The sequence below is a fragment of the Myotis daubentonii genome, chromosome 4 (assembly GCF_963259705.1).
Source record: "Myotis daubentonii chromosome 4, mMyoDau2.1, whole genome shotgun sequence".
In the NCBI taxonomy this organism is placed as follows: Eukaryota; Metazoa; Chordata; class Mammalia; order Chiroptera; family Vespertilionidae; genus Myotis; species Myotis daubentonii.
Window position 1 is genome coordinate 62987193 of NC_081843.1, and position 25873 is coordinate 63013065.

At 37.8% G+C, this 25873-nt stretch overlaps 1 protein-coding gene across 3 annotated transcripts in view; it reads left to right on the forward strand.

Moving 5' to 3' along the window:
- Nucleotides 1-25873, forward strand: part of KIAA0825 (KIAA0825 ortholog) — a 367814-nt gene that overhangs the window by 117161 nt on the left and 224780 nt on the right. For 2 of the 3 annotated variants that reach the window (XM_059694100.1, XM_059694101.1), the window contains exons 12-13: nt 2178-2360; nt 12974-13084. In XM_059694100.1, coding sequence (XP_059550083.1) covers nt 2178-2360; nt 12974-13084 — 294 coding nt within the window. The remainder of the gene's footprint in view (nt 1-2177; nt 2361-12973; nt 13085-25873) is intronic. The other variant, XM_059694103.1, reaches the window with a different exon arrangement.

The following is a 25873-nucleotide window of genomic DNA, read 5'->3' on the forward strand; positions in this document are numbered from 1 at the left end:
ACCAGCCAGTCAGAGCGACTATATGCAAATTAACCCAACCAAGATGGGGGCTGGCAGCCATGCAGCTGAAACGAGCAGGAGACTTGGTTGCTCCAGTGATGGAGGAAGCCAAGCTTCCTGGCCGGCTCTGAGCCCCACTAGAAGGTAAATAAATCCCAGAATAAAACAAAAAAAGAAAAAAAGGAGAGGGTGGGAGCTTCCGTTGCGGTGGGGGCTTGGCCAGCCTGAAAACGGCCCTCAGCCCCTCACCCAGACTTGCCAGACACCCCAGTGGGCACCCCCACCCCACCCTAAAAGGGGTGTGGCCAGCCTGCAAACACCCATCAGCCCCTCACCCAGGCTGGCCAGGCACCCCAGCGGGACCTCCAACCTGAAGTGGGACACTCTTCAGGGCAAACCAGCCAGCCCCCACCCGTGCACCAGGCCTCTATCCTATATAATAAAAGGGTAATATACAAACTAACCCTAACAGCAGAAAGACTGGGAATAACTGGTCACTATGACACACACTGACCACCAGGGGGCAGACGCTCAATGCAGGAGCTGCCTCCTGGTGGTCAGTGCGCTGCCACAGAGGGAGCTCTGCTCAGCCACAAGCCAGGCTGATGGCTGCCAGTACAGCGGTGGTGGTAGGAGCCTCTCCCACTTCCTCAGCAGCACTAAGGTTGTCCGACTACAGCTTAGGCCTGCTCCCCACTGGCAAGTGGACATCCCCCGAGGGCTCCTGGGCTGCCAGAGTGATGTCTGACTGCCAGCTTAGGCCCAATTCCCCAGGGAGCGGGCCTAAACCTGCAGGTTGTCATCCCTCAAGGGGTCCCAGACTGCAAGAGGGCACAGGCCAGGCTGAGGGACCCCGCCCCCCGCCACGAGTGCACAAATTTTTGTGCACCAGGCCTCTAGTTTATATATAATATGTGATATATTATTAATATACTAGAAGCCCAGTGCATGAAATTCAAGCATGGGTAGGGTCCCTAGTCCTGGCTGGTGATCAAGGCCAATCAGGGCTTTCCTTCCCCCGGCTGCCAGCCGGGGTCTTCCTTCCTTCTACGCCACCCCCTGGTGGTCAGCACACATCATAGTGAGTGGCCGAACTCCTGGTATGTGGAACTCCCAAGGGGACAATTTGCAAATTAGCCTTTTATTATATAGAATGTATATTTCTTCAACACTGAATATAAAAGAAAAATGAAGAAATTAAATGAGGTCTGTAAAATTAAGTTGTACACCAAAATAATATTTAAACAGATCTTTGTGTCCCTATTAAAACTCAACAAAGATAGAAACAAAGAAATGATATAGCATATTTGCCCCAAATTTATGTATTATTGGAAATTTCTGACACTACATTAGTGCTTCTGGTGTCATTTCTTTCTCATCTCCCATGTACTTGGAAAACATGTGACCCACCCATGTAACTTTTTTTTGACAACTTCTATTTAGATGAGGAGAATTGTTCTACTATCAAATTTTTTCCTGTTTTATATATATATACTAGAGGCCCATTGCACAAAGATTTGCGCAATAGGCCTTCATTTCCTGGCTGCTGGCACTGGTTTTCCTCCGGGACCCAGGACCCAGGCCTTTGGTCCGGCCACAGCTTGGCTTCTCCGCTCCAGTGGAGAAGCCAAGCCTCTTCAATCTTCAGTTGTCTTCAGTCTTTAGTTGTCTTCAGTCTTCGCTCCATGCCTGCATATGCAAATTAACCCCCATCTTTGTTTGGTTAATTTGCATACTCATCCTGATTGGCTGGTGGGTATAGCAGAGTGATACCAATTTGCATGTTTCTCTTTTATTAGTGTAGATACTAATACATATATATATATGTAATAGCAAATTTTCTTTTAATCTGACTTTTCTTTTACTGAATGTAATTTCAATGAAATTTTCCTGAACTTCTTGAATAGAATCCTGATAATGCAAAATAAAAACATATATTTTTTAAAAGCACCCCTAAAACTCTTCACTATTATAGACCTCACAATCCCTAAATATAATGGTATTATGGAAACATAACCTAGTTTTGATGCCTTCTGTCTTTAATCTCCAAAGATCTAATATCTGAACAAATATTTATATTCTTATATATATTTAATACAAGAAATATAAGATAGTATATATACCAAGTAGAAAGGTACTTTTTTTTAACGTAATTTTCTTCTTTTTCTTCCTAATAGACTTGATGTCACAACAATTTTAATGTGCACTGAGAACATGTTATGGTCAGTTTGCACATCTGTACAGAAACTTTTGAATCCTCATGAATATATAGATGATAAAATTTTTAAAATTTATACCCATTGTAATAATCTGTTGACAACATTAGTCATTTTGACTTCACCATTAACTGACTTATATCAGTAAGTATCAAATATATTTTCTTTTTAGCTATTACAATATAGAAAATAATGGGATTTAACAGTTATTTTCATTCTACTTACTGAATTGTGTAAGTAGTAAGTATAAATTTTTTGAAGTATGTTTTTTATATTGTGAATTGGGCTGTTGTACAAAACTAACACTAACCAACAGGGATTTCTTCATTCTCAAAGCAAGTTAGTCTGAATACTGTGTTATGTCTCTATTGGTAAATTTCATTCAGTTGATAAGGCTCCAATACAGTCAGGACCATTTTAATCTTTACTCTTTGAGTTATTTAAATGATCAAATTATATTAATGAGTTGGTTATTTCAGTCATAGCTTGAAACTCTACAAAAAAATAAAATTATATCTAATGGCTTTTTAAAAAATATTTTTAGCTTTTAATTTTATATAGATTGATTTGCTCTAATAAAAATTTAACATTAAAAATTTGTTCTAAAATATGCCCAAATCTGGAAGAGACTTCATAGTTCCACAATGTCAGTTAATCTACCATAGATTTTCACTTTTAATATTAGGCTCTAGTGTCTGAGCTAGTAATGGCAAGTTGGAATAGGACTAAGCAATTACTTTTTAATAATGTTGATGTATTTTACTTAGCTAAATAAGTAATATTTAGGGAAATTAAAATTTCTGAACTACTTTTCTGATTTATTTTATTCAAATTTGTAATAGAGAAAAGTTTGAAGTAGATTTTCTAATATAGTAATATAATTTTGTTTAAACCCTCCTCCAACATAGTCACTTTACCTTGAAAAACTAGATAATTTCATATTTTATTTCTTGGATAGTAAAAAGTTAGACATACAGTATTTCTGTTTTTTAGGATAAACTAGGTAAAATATTCCTTTCTTAGCACTCCGATAAGGGCAATATATGAATCGTGGTTTTCAGAAAATTTTGAGGTTTTTTTTGTTGTTGTTGTTAGAATTTCTGAGTAAATAACTTGGATTTCAATTTCCCATAATTTTCACCTGCTGTTTGACTTTCAACTAACCCATTGTTTATAGATTGTTCCTTCTGGCATTGAAAATTAATTTTAGAAATAGAGAATTCTTTTAGAAAGGGGGAGAAACAGTGAGATAAACTATTAGACATTTGGGATTAAATATATAATGGTTCATAATCATAAAAACTCAAGGTCTGAAATCCATAGTAAATCTTGGTAAACTAAACTGATTTACCATATGAAAAAATCGTTGTGTTCTTAGTTAAATGGGTCATTTCATCTAAGGGGAAGGCCCTGTGAAAATCAGGAACAAAGTTGACAAATTTCATGGATTGGTCATGGTGAGCAATATTGAATTTCATGGTTAGTCACAGATGAATAGAAAAATTTTAATCCCCAATGCATTTGTAAAACAAATAAATTATTATCAAAGATTGCATATTTTAATAATAATAATGTAATGTACATTTATTATTGTTAACCTATAGCCTTTTAATACATTTTTAAACAACTATGCAAGTACTCAAATCTCTGTGATTTGTGCATTAGATATTGCACTATAACCTCATTCAACAAATTTAAATTGCTAATTTCAACCAGTATTATAGGACATTTTACACCATCTACTGCCTCTGGTTTTTCTTTAGAAAACAGATAGCTATGTTGCTTTGAAGTATGAACAAAAATCTAGATATACTTTAAGTCCTTTTTAATCTCACTTTATAAAAATTTTCTCAAATTTTATACAGTCATGTTGGTTTAAATTTTATGTTTGTCTTCCAAGATTATAAATCCAATCTTTAAAATATATTTTGATTTTGTCTTGGCAAATAAATCTACAGGACAGCATGTTCTCACCAATTAGGAAAAAAATGTACAGACATTACAAGAACCCTATTGACTTACTTAGCTTCCCTTCATAGACAAGATATGAAGTTGTTATAACTATTTTAGAAAAAACTATATTTCCACCTCACATTAAAAAATTAAACTACATGCTTTGAGGAAGTGGTGAAAAGTAACAATAAGATGTTGATAGTATTGACTTTTTTTATAAACTATACCTAACGTTTTCACTCTATTCAGCGGTTGGCAAACTGCGGCTCGGCAAACCGCGGCTCGTGAGCCACATGCGGCTCTTTGGCCCCTTGAGTGCGGCTCTTCCACAAAATACCGGCTCTTCCACAAAATACTGACTTCTGCGCATGGGCCATGAAGTTTCAATTGCACTGTATGTGCGCGCCCGCATGTGGCTTGCGAGCTGCGGTTTGCCACCACGGTTCTATGTAATATGCCTTTTTAGAGGGTGACTGCCTTTATTCCGAGCAGTTCTGACAGATAAATTGAATGTATTTTCCTTTCTGAGTTTAGTATACGACCACTAAATCCCAGGTCAGGAATATATGATTTTAAAATCTTTTCAGGAAGAATGAAACCTGTTTGCAAAAATGTTTGTTCTTTTTTACCCTCCTTCGTAGATTTCTTTTATAATGTTGTAAAAGGAACACTTTAGGTTTGCCCTCTAGGGCAGTGGTCGGCAAACTCATTAGTCAACAGAGCCAAATATCAACAGTACAACGATTGAAATTTCTCTTGAGAGCCAAATTTTTAAAACTTAAACTATATAAACTCTCTCCCTCCTTCTGTCCAAAAAACGCTCGCTCGCTCTCTCTCTCATCGAACCTCAGGCCCTTCACCTTCAGTCCACAGGCCAACGCTCTATCCCCTGAGCCAAACCAATCTGCGCTCTTCTCCTCTCCTTTTTTTTTTAGGGCATAAGGCAGAGGGTTTTCAAGCCATACCAAAAGGAAGAATAAAGAACTCTACTTCTCTACTTGGACACAGAGCAGTCCAAGTAAGACCCCAGAGGCTTGAAATAGTGTACAAGTTGGGGAATTATGATGTGTTCCAACCATAAAGTGAAAGAAAGGATGGAAGGAGATGAGGTTGGAGAAAGGGGTCCCAGGCTGTCCTCACATGGAAGTCATTACAAAGCCTCTTTTTCCCACACTCCCTCTTCACTCTCTTTCTCCCTTTCACCAGGTTCACCTATTTGCTTTAAAATAACTCCTCAATTGAAAATTGAAAACAATTCAGGCCTTAGTCAGGATTTCCACCTTTATCCTGAGAACAATAGGAAACCATTTGGCAAATGGTTTATTCTCGTTGCTGCATTGAGAATGGTCTGAGGTGGAATGGACAAGAAAGATTTGGACAGAGCAGTCAGGTGGTGATAGGTAAGAGAGATCAGGGTGAACTGAAGTGGTGGTAGCAATAAGATAGAAGGAGTATTGGACAGGTGTGGAAAGTATTTCTAAGGTAGAATGGATAGATTTTGCTGATGGGTTGAATGATCTTTCACCCTCTCTGCATCCACCCCTTTGGGCATTTAACTTTGAAGTGTCCTCTGCCTCTGTCTCTGGACTTGTCCATGTGCCTGGCTTTGGGTAATAGAATGAAGCAGAAGTGCAAGTATGGTGCTTCTAAGTCTACAACTCGAGAGGCCTTGCTCTTCCTTGTGTTTCTGTCATCTCCATGAGGATATTCCTGAGGTAGCCTTCTGGCATGGAACAGATATGTGGCAGAGACTGGAAGTGCCCAGTCAGCCCAGTTGAGACTCGTCTAGATCAGTGGTCGGTAAACTCATTAGTCAACAGAGCCAAATATCAGCAGTACAACGATTGAAATTTCTTTTGAGAGCCAGATTTTTTAAACTTAAACTATATAGGTAGGAACATTGTTATTAACTTAATTAGGGTACTCCTAAGGCTTAGGAAGAGCCACACTCAAGGGGCCAAAGAGCCGCATGTGGCTCGCAAGCCGCAGTTTGCCAACCGTGGCTCTAGGGAAAGAGACCTGCTGAAACATAAAATATTCACCATGTATTTTCTAAAGTGCTTATCACTCGTAGTTCTTTCATAAAGGCGTTAAACTACACATTCAGAAGGGTAGTCAATGTGCATTCATGCATACATTCAGACAATGGTTTCGTATCACATTGTGCCTGCATAGAATGCTAGTTGTAATTTGTACATAACAAATTAACAAATTAATTCTTAGAATTTTATCATTTAGTTTCAACTCAATTAATGTTGTTGCCTCCCTCGCCCCTGTGATTAAACACAAGGAATACAATGCTGCAAAAGAGGAAATAACCTGTCTTTAATAATTTCAGGAAGTCTGATAAGTTTTAATGATAAAAATATTTTGATGTGTCATATAAAAACTCTTATAAGTGGAAACTTTTTGAAGGTATACTGTCTCCAATGTTTTAACATTTAATAACATGAAAGAATATACAATGTACCAAGCAAAGGCCGAAGTCATCACAACTAGGTCAGAATGGAGATCACTAAGCCAAAAGCAGCAGAACTGTCTTAGAGTTCACTTGGTGTCACTCATATGGCTTTTGAATGACTAAATTCCAAGATATCCCAATGTTGTGTGTCTAGTTTCAAACTCATGCCAGATCTTTTGAAGCTATGTTCTTCTTAGGCTTTTATTTATTTATTTATTTATTTTTAAATATATTTTTATTGATTTCAGAGAGGAAGGGAAAGGGAGAGAGAGATAGAAACATCAATGATGAGAATCATAGACCAGCTGCCTTCTGCACACCCCACACTGGGGATCGAGCCCACAACCTGGGCATGTGCCCTGACAGGGAATCGAATCATGACCTCCTGGTTCACAGGTCAACGCTCAACCACTGAGCAATGCTGGCTGGACTGTTATTTATTTTTAAAAACTATTTCACAGTCCCTCACAAAACAAAATATATTGGTCTAAAACTTTGTTTTTTACACCTCCAGAATGTCTGGAAATCTTTGGAAAACAGTTAGGTACTTCCTGAAAATAGAAAGCATAGAATATGCATAAGTAAAATGCTGAGTATTTGGTCATACGACTCAGCAATTTTACTATAGGTTTATACCCGAAATAAATAAAAACATATGTTTACACAAAGATTTGCACACAAATGTTCACAGCAACATTTTTCATAATAGAACAAAGTGGAGCGAACCCAAATGCCCGTCAACTGATGAATGGATAAACAAAATGTGGCATATCCATGTAGGAGAATATTATTCAGCAATAAAAAGAAATAGAGTACTGATAGATATTACAACAGAGGTGAAATCAAAAACATGCTAAGTGAAGAAAACCAGACATTAGAGCACACAAATTTACTAGAAATGTCCAGAATAGGCAAATCCATAGAAACAGAAAGTAGATTAGCGGTTGCTTAGGGGGAAAAGGGAGAATGGTTAGTACCTGCTAATGGGTGCTGGGGTTTCTTTTGAGGCTAATCAAAATGTTCTAAAATTAGATAGAGGTGAAGGTTAAATATATTAGAACCCATTTTATTGTACACTTAAAATGGGCAGATTTCGTGGTATGTGAATTATATCACTCAATAAGCTGTTAAAAGTGAATAAAGACTGAATGGAAATAAAAATAACAAATACTTAGAATGTAGAAAAAAAATGATGTCTGCAGGATGCAAAATAATCCAGAAAGTGAAGTTTCTTGTCTTTGCTATTTTGTTTAAGATTAAATGACTGACTCCCTTTGTTCCCATTCCCTCTAAACATTATTTTAAGGGAATATTACTATTTTAAAAACCCACACCACTGAAATCAAACAGCTTTATGTATGGTCCTAATAAGGTAAAAACACTGGTAAAAGGCTAGTAATTAACTTTTGAGAAGGCCTTTGTTCTGAATCTTTGACTAGCTGGTTTCCGCTCTGTTCTCAGGGATCAAGTCTTATTCTATCTCTCTACCATATGTTCTCTTCTCAACCTGCCCCTTGGCTGTGTACCACCCAAGACTGCTCTTCACAGATGGCCCCCAAATTCATCCTCCTTCCTGCAAAGCAGGGTCTGACAATACCTTTTATTCATATTTCTTTTTTTATTTAACCAGTAATTACTATGGTTGACCTTTACTATGGTAGACTATAGGCCAAGCATTGTGCTAGTCATTTTCTAACTTTAATTCATTCATCATTTTCTAACCTCGAAGAGTTATTTTCATCATGAGAAACATAAGCCAAGGGGACAAAAGAAATATGGGGAACCGTGTTTTACTTCAAGTGTATCTTTATTTCTCCCACTTAATGAAATTTAGGCAACTACTTACAGTCCCAAGGGTAACACTGGTTTATGAAAGCAAAGCAGTGACTTAATATTATGTCTAAAATGGTAAAGTAGATTGAATTTGGCTGTCTCTACATATTCGTGATTAGTTGCTTGTGATTTTAAGGCAATCAGAAAGGCTCCATGGCCTCAGTTATCTCAAGTATTCCAGGGCTTTCTCAATAGTTTAGTTTCAAACCAGTTCTACTTCTTGATATTTTTATTTACTGAGCGCCTCTAATGGCTCAGGCACTGTGGTAGGCACAGATGATACAAGACATCTGACCTGACCCTTGGGCTGCCTTGTTTCCATGTTGGAGGTTTATTTCATTAACATTATATATTGAGACACAATTCTACTGGGAGGGCAGCCAAAAGCAGGTGGGCATAAGAGAAGCGTAAAACCCAGCCAGCTTGTTCTCACTTTTTATGTGCATTGGATTTATTTCATTCTAGCAGCTGGCTGCATAAGCCCAAGGAATAAATCAATTTATTAATGCAAAAAAGGAAGGAAGATAGCATAATTGTAGATCTGAGGACCAGGAGGCTGCAACTGGGGGAGAGTGCTCAACTGGTAAGGTGTGATGAGGCCAGAGGCAGTATGATATTAACGGGAGAGAAGGGGCCTGGGTTAGTTGATGTTGGGAAAAGGGCAAAGGCAAAGAATGTCCCATATTCATTCTACTACCTTAACAAAGCCATCTTTACAATATGCTAATTTGGGAATGTGAGTACATGTAGTCTGCTTCAACCAGCAGACAATTACTTATTTTTAAAGGAGTATTTAAGTTTGCTATGTCAAAATTCTTTTATGTCTGGTGAAAAATACACTTCCATAGCTCAGACAATTGTATTTTACTCTTCACTATGAATTATTTAGAGTATCCTCTCTTTTAACTGCATACGCGAATATCATTAGAGGTTATCTAATAGCTAGCTCATCATTTCATTCTCCCATTGAGGCTTGTGGGCCAATTTCCACCCTGTTATACTCTCCAGAATAATGAAACTAATTTGGGATCTTGCTGTGGAATTAAATGCTCATACAGATCCCACCCCCTCTGAGACTATAAACATCTGCCATTACATTTCTTATAGCCAAATAATCTTACTATTACCAGTACAACTGAGAAACCATCAGTGAAGTAAAAGAGGTTAGGTACTGGCAGAAATGTTCTGAGAAGTATTAGATTGCCAGTGGTTTGTAGTCTAAGAAAATTTGGCACCAATAACCATTCCGTTATTATTAGATCCTCCATTATTTTTCTAAACTTGAGGATAAAACTGTAACTAGGCAACCGTTTAGACTTTTAGCAATTTCACATCAGTTTTGAGATGGTCATAGACCATAAGGAGTATTTACAACTGTCATTATACCAATAATACCTTACATACATTGAGTCCTTATTATATACAACGCACTTGGCACTTGGCTAAGTCCATTATATGCATTATCTGAATCATCACACTGAGGTGACTGTTATTATTATCCCCATTTTACAAATGAGAAAACTGAAGTGAAATAAATTGAAAAACAACATTACACATCTAATAAAAAGCACACTCATGGTGCAAACCCAGGCTGTCTGGCTCCAGAGTTCCTGCATGCCTTTAAATGATCTTCAGTGGCTAGCTGAACATGACAGAGAGCACATTCTAGAAAAGGTATTTATTCTTAGAGAAATAGAGTGGCTCCAAATAACTGGACACATGGTAATTTGTGCAAAGAGCTCAAAGAGGTAGGCAAAGTAGGCAGAGGCTATGATCCTGCTGTCTCCAGTTCCTCCTGCTCTTTCACACCAAGCCCCTTCTCTTTTGTCCCATGCTTCCCCCCAGTCTGTCACTGCTTTGAGACTCCCTTTCTTTCCCCACCCTTTGCTGCATCTCCTCTCATTTTATACCAGGTCCCTCCTTTTTTCGAGCCCCCTGGCTATTGCATGTTCCTGCTCTGCACCTCTCCTTCTTGGCCTCTCTACCCAAGACTCTGGAACACTGCTGGCAGAAAAGCACTCAGCTGTCCTTTTATATCTTTTGACAATGTAAAATCCCATTTTGTCCAATCTCTAAAGAGCTACCTGTTCCATCACCTACCTTGGTCAAACCCCCTACTAGCCCCCATCCTACTATTTGTTAGCAGATGGCCTTGCCCCTGTACTTTTCTGAGAAAACCCAGACCATCATGAGTGCACTTGAACTTCTCATCTCCATTCATAATAATGATCTTGATCCCTACTCACCTCGATATCCTTTGATAGGTGATCAATGTATCTCTTTTCCCAAGCAAAGCAAATATTTTCACCTAGCCACATTTACATCCATTCCACAACGTTAGAATATTCTTTCTACTCTGGTTCTTCCCCAATCTCTCCTGCATTAAAATGGATCCCTTCTTGACTACTGTTTTTCCCTCCTAAAAATATAGTTTGTGCTCATAGTGTCTCCACTTTGACACCTACCATTCACTCAATGCATTCATCATTTAGACTTTTAACAGAATTGCATCACTGCAATTGCCCTCATATTGCTAAACGAACAGCATGGGTCAGGTTATCCATGCATACCCAATCACTAACTCCAGTTTTTGTTTCTCCATTTCCTTATTCTCTCTGCACCTTTTGACACTATTAACCATTTGTCTTTTTTTGGCTTCCCTATTGTCACTGTCTCCTGGTTCTTTGCCTACTTCTCTGATTATTCCCTCTTGGTTGCATTTGAGTGCTGCTTTTAAATATCATTGTGTTCTTGAGTTCTTTCCTTGACCATCTTTTCATTTTACACTCTTTCTTTGGGTACTTCACCCATTCCCATGGCTTCACTGTCATGCTAATGATGTCTACATCAGTATCTTCAACCCAGATGTCTCTTGTATAGGTTAGATTAATAAATCCAAATTCCTGTTGTATGTCTCTTTTTTAATGTACTTCAACTGTCTGCAGCTCCTTCAACATATTTAAAACTTAAGTAAATATCTGCAAGTCATTTACAGATCTTCTTTTTCCTCAATTCTTCTCACTTCTGCTTTTCCCTCATGCCATCTCCAACCACATATCATTAGGGGATGAATATTGTTAACCATATTAATTTAATTTATATTGACATTTGTCTCCTATTCACTATCTCCTCTGTTTCTAACTTTAGGACCTTGCCATCTTCTACCTATCTACCACAGTATCATCTTCATTATCTCCCTTCCTCCAACCTTGATCGTCACTAGTCTATTTTCCTCACTTGTACTCAAGTGACTTTTCTAAAATGTAAAATAGGTGGTGTCACTCTGATGTTAATGGTCAATGGTCAATTCACTTCAGTGAATGCTCATTGCTGATGCAAAATCCAGACTCCCTAGAAAAGGATATCCTGGTATCCTGACTAGCTTCTGCTTATCTCTCTAGTTCACACAATGGAATGCATGGAGTAGATATATGACCACCTGATTTTGAAACCTATTTAAGGAGTTTTGTTCTATTTTGAAAATTAGTGAGAAAATGGCTTTCAAAGAAGAGATGATATATTAAAAGTATAAAAAAAGTCTAAGTATATTTAATTAGAAGGTGTTTTACTTGACAAGATAAATAGGAGAGAGTCAAATTTAGAAAATGCAAAGGCACAAAAAGCAGGATGTGAAACGAAAAACAGGGACTGGCATTCAAAATGAAATTCTATTCTACGTATTATCTAAAAGATGCTATTGCTCCTATACTTTATAGAAAGAGAAATAGTACCACTTCAAACAATTCCATTTCTAAAGTGGTCCCATTGTCGCTCTTAACTCCATGTGGGCAAATACAGCCTCCTGTTACTATAAATTTTTTATTAACCAGACTATCTACTAAAGATTTTATGTAGCAAATCCTTTTGTATTACCTCAAAATTTATTGTTGAATTTGGGCCAATCTAGAAAAATGTTAAAGTCAATTCTCCAAAGATAGTTGGAGACCAGGTAGTCTGGCCAAATTGTTCATATTTTGAAATAAAAATCAAATATTCTACAGTTAAATTCTTATTTACAAGCTCTCTGTAGGCCTTTAAGAAAATACAAAATTAATTATAAATTTTCATTAATTGTTTAGTTTTTGTAAATCTCTTTAAAGAGTAAAAAGAGGAACCTTTATGCTAAACATTTTTACATTAATGAAGCAAATGTGACAAAATATTGCCATTTATTGGATCCAAATGAGGAGGGAGAGATAAGAGGTATTCATTGTACTATTATTCTTTAAATATTTATTTTTGACAAATTTGACAAATTTTATAATGTGAGTTTTAAAAAAATTAAATGATAATGGTATTGTCATAACCTTCCCAAGTGTAAGGATTCTTATATAGAGGCCTCTGACTCACCTACTGGCATAAATCCCAAGTGGATGATATGGATGCATTGTCCATTCTAGCACAATACAAAAAATCATTACATTGAATACTGAGTAAAAATAAAAACTGTCAATGGTCTCCATAGTTAAGGCTTCCTGTATACCCTGAAATAATTTTTTTATTTCCCCAGGGCCTTTCAGCATGACATAGATGATTCTGCTTCAGATTCCTTAAAACCACTTTTTAAGCAACCATTACATTGGCTTTCTTGCATATCGCATTTCCATCCTTCTTCACTCAGGTGAGAACCTCTAAATGCTATCCTAGTTATAAATCTATATTTTTAAACTTTAATGGAAACTTTTATCCACAGAGGTAAGTGCATCTTACAAAAAGAACTTACACATTTTTATAATACCACAGGTAAGTAAAGAGTATTGTTTTTGTTGGTTTTTTAGATCAAATATCCAAGGCACAGGCCTCCTAATTATTCTACTAACTTATAGCTTTACTGATATAGCAGGAAAATGTTATTTTTTTTGGAGTTTAGTTCTATTTTAGCTAATCTCCTAGTCACTTAAAAATTCATCCTTCTTGACCCATAACTGGGGATTTGGCAGTTCTCCAATTAATTATCAAAAAAGACAGCAAAACTGATTAATTCATGTAACTAACTCACAGCCTTAGTAAAAGTAGAGAGAGGAGTAATTCTTAAAATTATTGATAGGGTAATTCACTTTTATTATTTTATTAGCAGTATTTACTAGTAAATATAAGAAAAGTCATTTAAAGCATGAGATGTACTTCCAGAGTAATCTGATGACATTTTGTGGCCTCATGTAGAAAATTAGTTTGATTCTTTGGTAAATATATCATTAGAAAGTATCTTTCCTAGGTATCTGTGAGTAACTAGATTATGTGTAGCTAAAGGACATATTGTTAATCCCCATACATTCTTGATTCACCTAGGAAATACACTCTCAGTGATTTCATCATCTGAATTGTCTGACTGTATCTTTCTCTTGAGGAACAAGAGTCCCACCCATAAATAGAGGGTTGTGAGAATCTTTTTCTTTTTCTTTTTTTTTAAATATTTTATTGATTTTTTACAGAGAGGAAGGGAGAGAGATAGTTAGAAACATTGATGAGAGAGAAACATCGATCAGCTGCCTCCCGCACATCTCCTACTGGGGATGTGCCCGCAACCCAGGTACATGCCCTTGACCGGAATCGAACCTGGGACCTTTCAGTCCGCAGGCTGACGCTCTATCCACTGAGCCAAACCGGTTTCAGCTGTGAGAATCTTATACACAAAGTTATTATAGACATAGCAAACATGTATGATCTACCTGTTACATGCATATCCTCATATAGTTAATGGGGACTCCAAGATCAATGAGACACAGACCTTACCTTCAAAGACCCCAATGTATTGTTGTTACTTCACTTAAATGTAAAACTTTTTCAACATCTTAATTCCTTAGGGTTGATCCCTAGAAGTGGAATGCCCTCAATACTCTGTCCACTTGCCTGTAAATACACACTTATGTCATTGAGAATTCAATTGCCAATATTTTAATATTCATTATTGGAAAAGTAACAAATTAAACAACTGAATCTTTTACAGTATCCAGTTAAGCAAACAACCTGGTCATTTTGATGAGTTCCCAAACTTCTAAACATGTTTGTTCTCCATATTATTTTCACATTTGTTTTAATCCATTTGTATTACCTGCTTTTATCTTAATCTATAAGACTTCCACCTCTAGGCTTGCTCTGTTCAGTCCAGCTAGAGGCCTGGGAAGTCAGCACAGAAATGGGATTTCTACCTTTCAAATAGCTACTTGTTATAATTAAGTTCTTTCTCTTTTTCATACCTAAAGCCAGCATAAATGTAGTAAGACATTTCTTTCTGCTCTGTGTAGCAACCAATCTCCAGTATTATCCTAATAGAAAGATTAAAACATGGGGTGGCTAGTCAGACCATAGTAGAAATTTAATTTGATACAAGCTTCTAGAGGGCATTTTAGTAAGCTGTATTAAAAACCTTAAAAACATTTATGCCCCTTTATTCAGCAAGTCCATTTCCAGGAATCAATCCAATCATAAAGAATTAACCAGCCTGACCAGTTTGACTCAATGGATAGAGCGTCGGCCTGCGGACTGAAGTGTCCCGGGTTCGATTCCAGTCAAGGGCATGTACCTTGGTTGCGGGCACATCCCCAGTGTGGGGTGTGCAGGAGGCAGCTGGTTGATGTTTCTCTCTCATCGATGTTTCTAACTCTTTATCCCTCTCCCTTCCTCTATATAAAAAATCAATAAAATATATTTTAAGCCGAAACCGGTTTGGCTCAGTGGATAGAGCATCGGCCTGGGGACTGAAAGGTCCCGGGTTCGATTCCGGTCAAGGGCATGTACTTGGGTTGCGGGCACATCCCCAGTAGGAGATGTGCAAGAGGCAGCTGATCAATGTTTCTCTCTCATCGATGTTTCTAACTCTCTATCTCTCTCCCTTCCTCTCTGTAAAAAAAAAAAAATCAATAAAATATATTTTAAAATATATATATATATATATATATATATATATATATATATATATATTTTAAAAAAGAATTAACCAGAACTGTTGACAAAACTATATGTAAGGATGTTCAAGGAAGCATTATTTGTGAATGAAAAAAAATGTAAATAAATATCCCACACTATGGAATTAGATAAATCAATTATGAGATGGCCATATAATTGTCTAATGTGGAGTCATTAAAAAGATTGATTTAAAAAATATTACATGACAAATCATTGTAATTTATAGTTAAGGGCAAACTGCAGGTTAGTAATTATGACATCATCAAAGCTGTCCCAGTTTTTAGAGAGAACTGAATACTAGACTTGAAGAGTGCTTCATGTATATTATCTCTCTCAAACCTCACATGGGTCTGTGAGATATGCACTTATGTGCTTCTTTTGTGGAGATTGAAGTAATAAGAAGAAAACAAAGCTGGGAGCAGACTCTGAACCTAAGTTTGTCCCCTTTAAAGTTCAAGCTCCTGACAACTACACATCCACCTTTCAAAGGGAGAGCAGTTCAAGGGGATGTTAACAGGTGTGCATGGGAAATCTAAGATTGTTAGTTTTCCATTATGTACAGTCTTTTTTTATGGTTCAACTTTGTGGAGTCTCTGCATGTAGAGTGTTTATTTCCAAGGCGGCGGGGGCGGGGGGATCTAGTAGGCTGATTCCCCAAACTTGCAGAATAAGAGAACCCCTACATCCCCGAGGATGAACAGTTATTAGAAGGTGGGATACTATTGAGAAGTAGTGAGCCTTAGCATTAAAAATGTATGTATAAAAACAAGCACTGAGAGGATATATACTAGAGAGTTCATAGTTTTTATTTTTGTATAGTAGGATTGCAAACGATTTTAATTTTTATCTGTATGGTTTTCTATATTTTCCAAATTTCTTATAACAAGACAATTTCATTTTATTAAGATAAAATCATTTTTAAAATTAAGAAGAAACCCAATTTTTATTGCTCTTTTGTTCACATGATTTACCATATGATCTCTGTACAGATGATTTCTAGGTCTGCATTCTAGCTCTGAGCACTTGCCTTTACCGGAACATTGCATGTCCAGCAGCCCATATTTCTTGAATGATCCACTGTATTACTAAAACCCAACGTGATGTCCTCAACTGACCCTTCCACACATGGTGTCTTTTCTTCTAGGAGTGTCTGTTCTTCAGTGCTTTGGGGCAGAACCTTTAATATGGTTCCATGTGGAGCGGCTTCCTTGCCTGTTCCTAGAGTGTCACCCTCTTCAGCTGATTCCTCCTTCCGAGTTTTCTTAGAACCATCCTTTCTCTCCAACCCATTACAACAGCCTTAGTCCATTTTATTATTGTTTGGCATTTTTAAGGTACTGCGCTCATTCTACCAGTCACCTGCTCAAGAACCTAAGGTAGCTTCTGTTTCACCCACACTGTCCATTCACGGCTTGTTTCCTGGAGCACACAAGAAATTCCTGTGCTCCAGCTGTCACTGTCCTTGCTTGTCTTCAACACACAGTTCTTTCATACCTTCAACCTTTATTTATTGGTTATTATCAGATCCAGGCCTTTTATTTATGTAGTTTTATCTCCCAGAACGCCTTTGTCTCTCCTTTACTGTTCTAAATTCTCCATGTAAGGTACAGTATGAGCCCCCACTACACTGAGTGCAATATTTTCTGACAATTATTGTCTAAGAGGTCCATATAATCTGCTTAGAAAGACATGGTCCATGTGATTTATGATTCACCATGTTCAGAGCAGTGATATAGTCCAAGTAACCCAGGGCAGCAATAATAGTAATTTCAAAATAACTCAAGTTCTTGATTAATATTTGTCAGACATTGTGAGGGGAATTCCTAGACCACCATCATATAACCTTAAAATTCTCTGCCTTGTCATCCATCTCTCTCACATGTATCAGCTGCTTCAGTGTGTCTTTTACCCCAAATTGTTATTCAAAACTCCATTTTTCACCTTAGCAACTAAAATGAACTATTCAGGAAAATAAATGGGTCAGATGAAGACAAACTAAAAATACATTGGCTGTTCTTTTTTGAAAGGGGGAGTCTTAGAGAAGAGGTGAATGAAGTATTTAATATTATGGAGGATCTTAGTAATTTATCTAGTTGTTTATTTATTTATACATGTGCGTTGTTTCAGGAAGAATTTCAATCAGCTTTCAACAGTATTAAATATATTAAGACTAGAGGCCTGGTGCACAAAAATTCACGCACTGGAGGGAGGGTCCCTCAGCCCAGCCTGTGCCCTCTCACAGTCCATGAGTCCTCAGGGGATGTCCTACTGATGGCTTTCTAAGCTACAGTCTGGCCTCCCTCTCTGGGAGGCAACTGGGGGCTGGCCAATCAGGGGATGGCACCTCCCCCACCACCCCACCATTGCTGTCCCGCCTCCATCTGTGGGAGGTGACCTGACAGGATACGGTGCCAGCCCCCCTCATCACCCCTCCGCTGCGACTTGTCACCATCCCTCCCCATTGCCATTCCCTCCCTCTGCCCACTGGCACATGCCTTGGCTGGCCTGGCACCACCTGCTCGCCGGCCCTGCCCCCCACCGACTGTTTATTCAGCTGTTCAGTAGATTTGCATATTAAACTTTTATTATATAGGATAATGAACTAAAGATAGGTAAAAAGGAAGAAACAGAACAAGGAGGAAGATTGAAATTATTACTTAAAATGATAGTTACAAATGTAAAACCAGTTGTATGGGCCATAAATTTGTCTATAGGATTTCTAGAGAAAATTATAAAGTATAAACTTGGTTAAAAAATAGAATTTTCATGTTCTCCTAGAACCCCTGGAACAGAGTTTAGAAGACTTTGCTTTAGGAAAAGTAAATGTATTTTCCAAGCAATAAGTAAAATGTGCTGTATTCATTATCCCTAACAATAGTATAGGCTAACAATGTGAGTTGATTTAGAAAGGGTAATCAGTTTCATACTACATTAAACAAAGGCATGGAGAGAATATACTAAGCTCAAGGTTAATCCTATGACACCATACTGTCCTTTTATGTAATGTTTGTCAGAATACTATCTTACTCAATTATACTGTGATACATTGTCATGCTTTTTATTATTTTCAAACTTTCACCTTCTTGCGTATTTTAAAATATTTCCAAATATTTTTCAGGTCTTTCTTAGCTAAGTAGGTCATAACTGCACATTGAATCCAATGAGCACAATCAGTAGGAGTAAATAGTCCACTTATTTTATACTATCATTTTGTTTTATGATGGCAACATGATATTTTGATCCGTGGCCAGTCCATTCTGAGCTATAGATACTTATTTCTACTATACTTTTGTTTCTATTATGCTTTTACTACATGTAATCCTGTTTTAGATTTATATACTTTTGCCCCTCCCCTAAATATATTAATCTGTCTTTGACTTCATTATATTGTAGACTATGTGGATCTTTTTTTTAAAATATATTTTATTGATTTTTTACAGAGAAGAAGGGAGAGGGATAGAGAGTTAGAAACATCGATGAGAGAGAAACATCGATCAGCTGCCTCCTGCACACCCACCACTGGGGATGTGCATGCAAACTAGGTACATGCCCTTGACCGGAATCGAACCTGGGACCTTTCAGTCCGCAGGCCGACGCTCTATCCACTGAGCCAAACCGGTTAGGGCCTATGTGGATCTTTTATTCAGTTCGCCAATTTGTGCTTGCTTATTCTTTCAATAAACACATGTAAATTTTTTTCTCCAGGTAAGGCATTGTGGTAGGTGTTAATAGTAAGAGAAAAGTTAGGCAGTGAAGTTTGAGACAATGTTCTTTTCCCCAAATAGTTACATATTGGTGAGAAATAACATCTTAGTGACCTCCTTAACATATAGTACCATTGTCCAGTTTCTCTACCTTGAGATACACTCTCCTGAGGTAGTCTCCCAGTTTTCTTCATTTTCTGTTTCTGTTTCTCTGTCTTCTTTGCAGGCTCATCTGCTTTGACCTGGCCATTAAATATTGAATATCTTCAGAGTTCTATCAGTTTTTCCAGGTGAAATCATACATGCCTGTGGCTTCATGTACTACCTATGTACTTCCCAAATTCATATCTCTAATGTTAACCTCTCCTAGGACTACAGACCCATATATCTATGGGTGCCAATAATATATGAATGTTTGAGTATTCACCTGGAGATTACGAAGACACCTCAAACTCAACATGACCCAAACTTAATTTACGAAATTCCCCTTCAATTGGATCCTCTTCTATTATTTCCTATTTTGGGTAATGGTACATCCAGGCAATTGTAGAAGCCAGAGACGTAGGAGGCCAACTAAACACCTCCCCCTTTCTGTCCTACTATAACCAATCCATTATTAAGTCTCATTGATTTTAACCCCAGATATCTGTTATCCATAGCACCACATTTGCCATCAACTTTCTCCTGACTATTGCAATGACCTCCTAGTTTTCTTTCCATATGTATATGGACTTCCACTTGCAATATTCTGCAAACTGCACCAATAGATTTCTCACACCCAAATCTAATTTCAAAACTAAATTTTACAATTTCACACATATGGCTTAAAAACCTTCCATGAATTTTTCTTTTCTTTAAATATATTCAAAAAAAGTTAGCCTGCCCTATAAGACCTACAGAGAATGGATTACCCACCTCTGCAATATCTTCTAATACCACACTACCCTGGATTCTGCTTTCTACACCTTAGCCTTTTTACATTTTTTTTTTTTTTGCCATGCCATGCTCCTTTCTGCCATAGGATCTTTGCACATGCTTTCCTCATTCTTCGAAATGTCTTCTTCCTCTTTCACCTAGTTGATACCAACTTGTCTTCCTATCTCAGCTCCAATATGACTTCTATAGGAAAGCCTTTCATCAACCCCAAAGATAGTTCACTACTTCTTACTACATCTTCTATAGCACGTTTTGCTTTTCCTACACTGAGTTTTCATAGCTGTAACTTTATGTATATTTGTATGATCATTTAAATTATATATGTACTCTCCTCTAAATTCCATAAAAATAGAGACTGGTTTTTGCTTGCCATTGTGTCTCCATGGCCTACCACATAGTAATTGGCCAACAAATATTAGTTGAGGGAATGAATGAAGAAACAAATGTGTTCAAAGTAGTGTTTTATTAGATACTAGAGGCCCAATGCCCAAAATTTGTGCAAGGGTAGGCCTTTGCAGCCCTGGCTGCAGGGGCCCTCACAGCCCCACCCCCACCCGCACCCACCTTGGCCTGGTGCTGCTCGCATCCGCACCATATACCCTTGGTTCCCCGGTTCTGTGAAGCCCCCTGATCAATCACCCATAGAGGGTGGACTGGGCCTCCCTCTGCAGGGCGATCATGGAACCCCCGCCCCATCAACCACTTCCCCCCCACCCCACCCGCCAGTGGCTTGGGCCTCTCTCTGCAGGGCAGTCGTAGGGCAATGGCGGCCCCCGGAACAATTGCTTCACACCCGCCTTGGCTGAGCTGGGCCAGCGTGTCATACCATGGACATTCGCACAGTCATTCTGCTATTTGGCTGTTCGGTCGATTTGCATATTACACTTTTACTATTATAAATTACCATATTAATTGGTACATTTAGCTGTTTTCACACATTTGATCTGAGTAGTAAAGCTCAGTCATGGGAAGCATGGTCTTATTGAGGAGATGTCTTCTAGTATCCTGAAGAGAGAACATCTGGGGAGGAGGATGAAAAAAGAGCTTTGCCTCCCAGCTGCTGCTGACAGCTGTTCCCCAGGACTGAGGAAAGGAGCTTAGAGAGCTTACAGTCTGATGAGGTGCCAAGCTTTGACATGGAGCCAACAGGCAGGGGAGAAGTAATGAGAGCTTTTTAACACCAAACCTCTTAAGTGGCTGTTCCTGAGTGCGGATGGACAAGCAGCTGGATCTTTGAAAGATTTTCAGAGAGAAAGTCACGTGCTTATGGAGCAGTTATTAAAAGAAGTGAATACATCAAATGAACTAGGTACTGAATGCACCTAGATATCTTAAGGTTTACATATTTTTTTTCTATTATGGTTTAGAGGTTCTTATGTCAATAAGAACACAGCAATGGAACCAGCAATGAGATAATAGAAGAAAACTATAGGTTTTCCCATGAGACAGATGTGGTTTTTAGATGCATAGTTTTGTAGTCTTGGAAAGTGAGTTAACCTCTGTGAGCTTTAGTTTTTGTGTACTATATGAAACTGTTTATATTTTGGTGAGGAAGTTGAGACATAAATACAATACAATCTTGCTGATCTATTTGAAAACAGCAGGCGATATCATCATGTGCTTCTTGCATCTTGAGACATCTTATATCTTTAACTTCTAAGATACTCTTATGGCAGAGTCATGAGGATTAAGTGAACTAATGTGCCTCCATGGCACTCGTCACATAGGTACTTACTAAATAATCCATCAGTTTATTGTGTTAGTGAAGAGCTGTATGTTTCAAGAAGTTGCAGATTTTATCAATTATCTAAACATGTTTAAAGGACCCACTACAAGTGTGATAAAGTATAAAAAATATTGAACTGCTTCCTCATGGGGTCTCTGCACTTATCTCAAGTGTGATGCCAGGAGAGATCTTTCTTTTTAAAAAAAATATATTTGTATTGATTTCAGAGAGGAAGGGAGAAGGAGAGAGAGGTGGAAACATCAATGATGAGAGAGAACCATTGATTGGCTGCCTCCTGCACACCCCCCACCGAGGATTGAGCCCACAACCCAGGCATGTGCCCTTGACCGGAATTGAACCCAGGACTCTTCAGTCCACAGGCTGACGCTCTATCCACTAAGCAAAACCAGCTAGGGCAAGGAGAGATCTTTCTTGATCTCCCTGTAACAGGCTATTAATTACCAGTAGATGGGGACCAATAATATCTAAAGCTCTAGCCAAATTACTCTGCTCCTCACAAGGAGAGGCTGAGGTATTCATTAGTGTCCAGGGTCTCAGATGCTAGATTAGCCTTCAGAGTCCAAAACCGATACCTGAAATGTAATATTATTTTAAAAATTAAAATTAGATTTTTAGAAATAGGATATGCTAACTTGTATAACATTAAAGTATGGAGCTAAGGCTATGACTTTTAAGTACTAATATCTTTGGGTGATTTGGGGGAAATGGGGTCATCTCAAGTGAAAAAGGTTAATTTGCTAAAATCAGGAAATATCCTAGGTCTTATAGGTTGAATGCCTACCCTCTAAGTTGTACACTAGATAGTGTAGATACAACCAACTCTGAAAAAATGAGACTCTTTGAGTGTCATCTACCTTATTAAACAAATCCTCTGTATAAACATTCAGGCAATTTTCTGTTTAATTTATGTTTATTGGATCATCTTTAATTATAAGGCTCAGAGAGACTTGGCTATACCCGTTATAGAGATTAAAATATATTCAAACATTTCCAATGCTATAGCCACATATAATTTACACAATCTTGGTTAAATTGATAAAATATTTTGGGTTTTCCCCCCATTAACCTTTTTCGCAGGTATTAAAGTTATTTTCTTGGAAAAAAGATGACAAGTTTGCTTTAAAGATCTGTCTTTACTTATTTTCCTAGAAAGATTCTGAAGAATCAGTTTTGGAAAGCCAAGAGTAGTAACAGTAATTCAGGGGCTTCTCCCCCGCTTTTATTTTCCCACTTTAGGGCTTTTACTCTTAGTTTATCTTTAGTTGTGCCCTTGCCTTTGTTCTCTGAATCATGTAACTTATGGTCTCTGGTATAAATTTGGCCCAGGAATCCTTGACAGGAACCATCTGGTTGAAATCAGTCCCTAGATACCTTGAATAATATGTCTCCAATTTGGGAATAAGCCTTGAGACCACAAACTTGATTTTGGGTCAAAAACATGGTATCTTCAATCAGAAGATGAAATAGAGCCAACATCCTCAATGCTGGAAAATACAACTGACCCATCAAATAACAACCGGGTTGAATGGACAGAAACCTGGAGTAGTCGAATGAGCATAGGTTTTAAAGTCAGAAAGACCTGGATTCAGAGTCCAGCAGCCACATTTATTAGCTAAATGAACGTGAACTCGTTTCTCAAAAATCCTGAAACAAGGATTAAGTAAGATGAATATTAAGTGTCTCCACTCATGTGGATTTCCCCAAGAAATGGACCCTGACACACGGATTTAAGAGACAGTAATTTATCTTCTAAGTGGAGAAAACACTGGAAGGGGCGTGAGTCAATGAGACAAAGGAAGAGAGGAAAGAAAGATTAGTAAAATCAAGCCAACTACCAAGGAGTAACCAGAACTTAAACCTTCTGAGGAAATTCTTGAAACCAGTGGGAAATTCACATCTGAGTCATCCCACCAAAGGAGCAAGGATACTGAGATACTTACACAGCAATTTTCATACATTTTTGATTGAGAGCTGCCCTAGGGTGTTAATTTGCTGGCACTTCCAGCCTGTTTTCCTGGGAGGTAGAGAAATACAAGTTTTTACAGTCAGAAGTCAGGCCAGTGTCTGTAGCAGTAAAGGCAAGAGAATGTGGGGAAATGGACCTCTGCTTTGGTCTCCCCCTTGCACCATGGAAATCCACCCATTCCCCATGTTGAGTTCACTCAGTCCTGTCATTGATTCTTCTCAGTGATGGCTGGTCAAAATGTCTTCTAAAAAATTATTACGGTAGAGTTAGTGGGACAAGCTAGAGTATCCCCTGCTGCAGTAATTTCAGGGTTTGCAAGTGATATTCATTATTACATTCCTCTACCTCTTAGTTCAACTTCCCTTTACCTAATTTGTGTTGTTGCCCAGTGGAGTCACTGAGACCTTACCTGTCTGAATATGGTTACTTCGGTCACCTATTTATGGTGCTTACAAGTCATGAAAGCAAAAAAGAGAATCCCTTGAACTACAGACATACTCCTTCCTAATCACCTTATGATAGCTCACCATGATAACTAGGGTTAATCTAGCTTCTCATGATAATTAAGGTTAATCATCCTTGCCAGTTTAGTAACTCCTTTCTTTGCCCCATAGACTGCTGGCATGGGAAGCCAACGATGCCTAGATGGCAACTATAACGTAAGTTTAGTGGAATTGTTAATGTTCCCCTGATAGAGGACCACCACAGAACCAGGACCTCCACTCCTGCAATGCCTACAGGGCTCACACACATTCCCCAAGTGGATCAGCAGGAGCACTGGTGAGAGTTGCCCCTTCCACTTTCACCTGTTAGTTCCCTGGTAGTTTATCTATTGGGGACGCAGTATCACATAATGGCTTATGGTTCAAAGTAAGTATCAAATCCAGAAGCAGAGTGTCCTAATGCCATCCCCAAGCTGTGAATTTCAGAGTGCATTCCACTGTTCTACTAGTTTGGCAGCTTCTATGTGATTTATTTCATACACACACACACACACACACACACACACATATCAATGAATCCCATGGTCATGTGATCTGAGCAGTAAGGCTTCTCATCTTGCAGTGGGAACTCAGCTAGTGTGCACTAATAGAACTAAGATTTTTAAAAACTTTCTATTGCAGTATGAGTACATATTTTTAAATTTCAGAAAATACAAGTGAAGTAAACACACCTGTAGACAGCTAAGATTTTGTTTGATGCTTCTATAAAAGTAATTTGTTAGTTTCATAAACCAATAATGATTGAATCTCATTATTGTATCACTGCTTACTACTGGATTTGAAAAATTCTTTAGGTCAATTCATTCCCTAGAAATGTTGTACTTATTAGAGTATAAGTCTAATATAACCCAGCCATAAATTCATCGTGTCTCCCAGTACAAGATTTATACATTCCAATGGATTTATACATTTTGGTTCTCTTCTTTGTATTATAGTAAAATTCAGCATGTACACATTTGATACATATATAAATATATATGAAATTCCTCTTTCTGTCATTTTTTTGTGAGGCTAATCTCACTTTCACAACTCCACCAGCTCAAAGGATGAGGGAACATATGCTTCTCCATATGCCCAACACAGACTCCTCAATGCATTTATTACTCGGAGCTTGGAGACTGAGGAATCTTTGTAATATTTTATTTTTTCTCATAGTGAGTCATTTTACTGTACATTTCAAAATATGTGAAAAATTGAAAGATCCCAAAATTAAGGTACATTTCAACAAACAGCTTCCCATCTGCCAAATGAGAGGTTTTATTTATAACCAGGTATTTAAATACAGTGGAATGAAATTACACTCAAATTATTTTGCTTTATTACATGTTTAAAGGGCTGAGCATAAACACTAACCCCTCTAATCTATTCTCCACACTGCAGTCAGATCAGGAAACTCATCTGCCTTAAACTCTTCAGTGGGTCCCAAATCCCTACAAATGAGGCCCTCTATGATCTGTCTCCAATCTCTTTCTTCAGATTGTCTCTCAAAGACCCTCTTCCCCCTTTCTAGACTTTATCAAACTGGATCTTTCAATTCATTAAATGTATTCTTAAGTCAGCACTCAACTCAAATAAAATGTGTAGGAAATGTTCAAAAACTAAGTCCATTTTAATATATCACTTACAACCAACTAGTTGCTTTTCATCT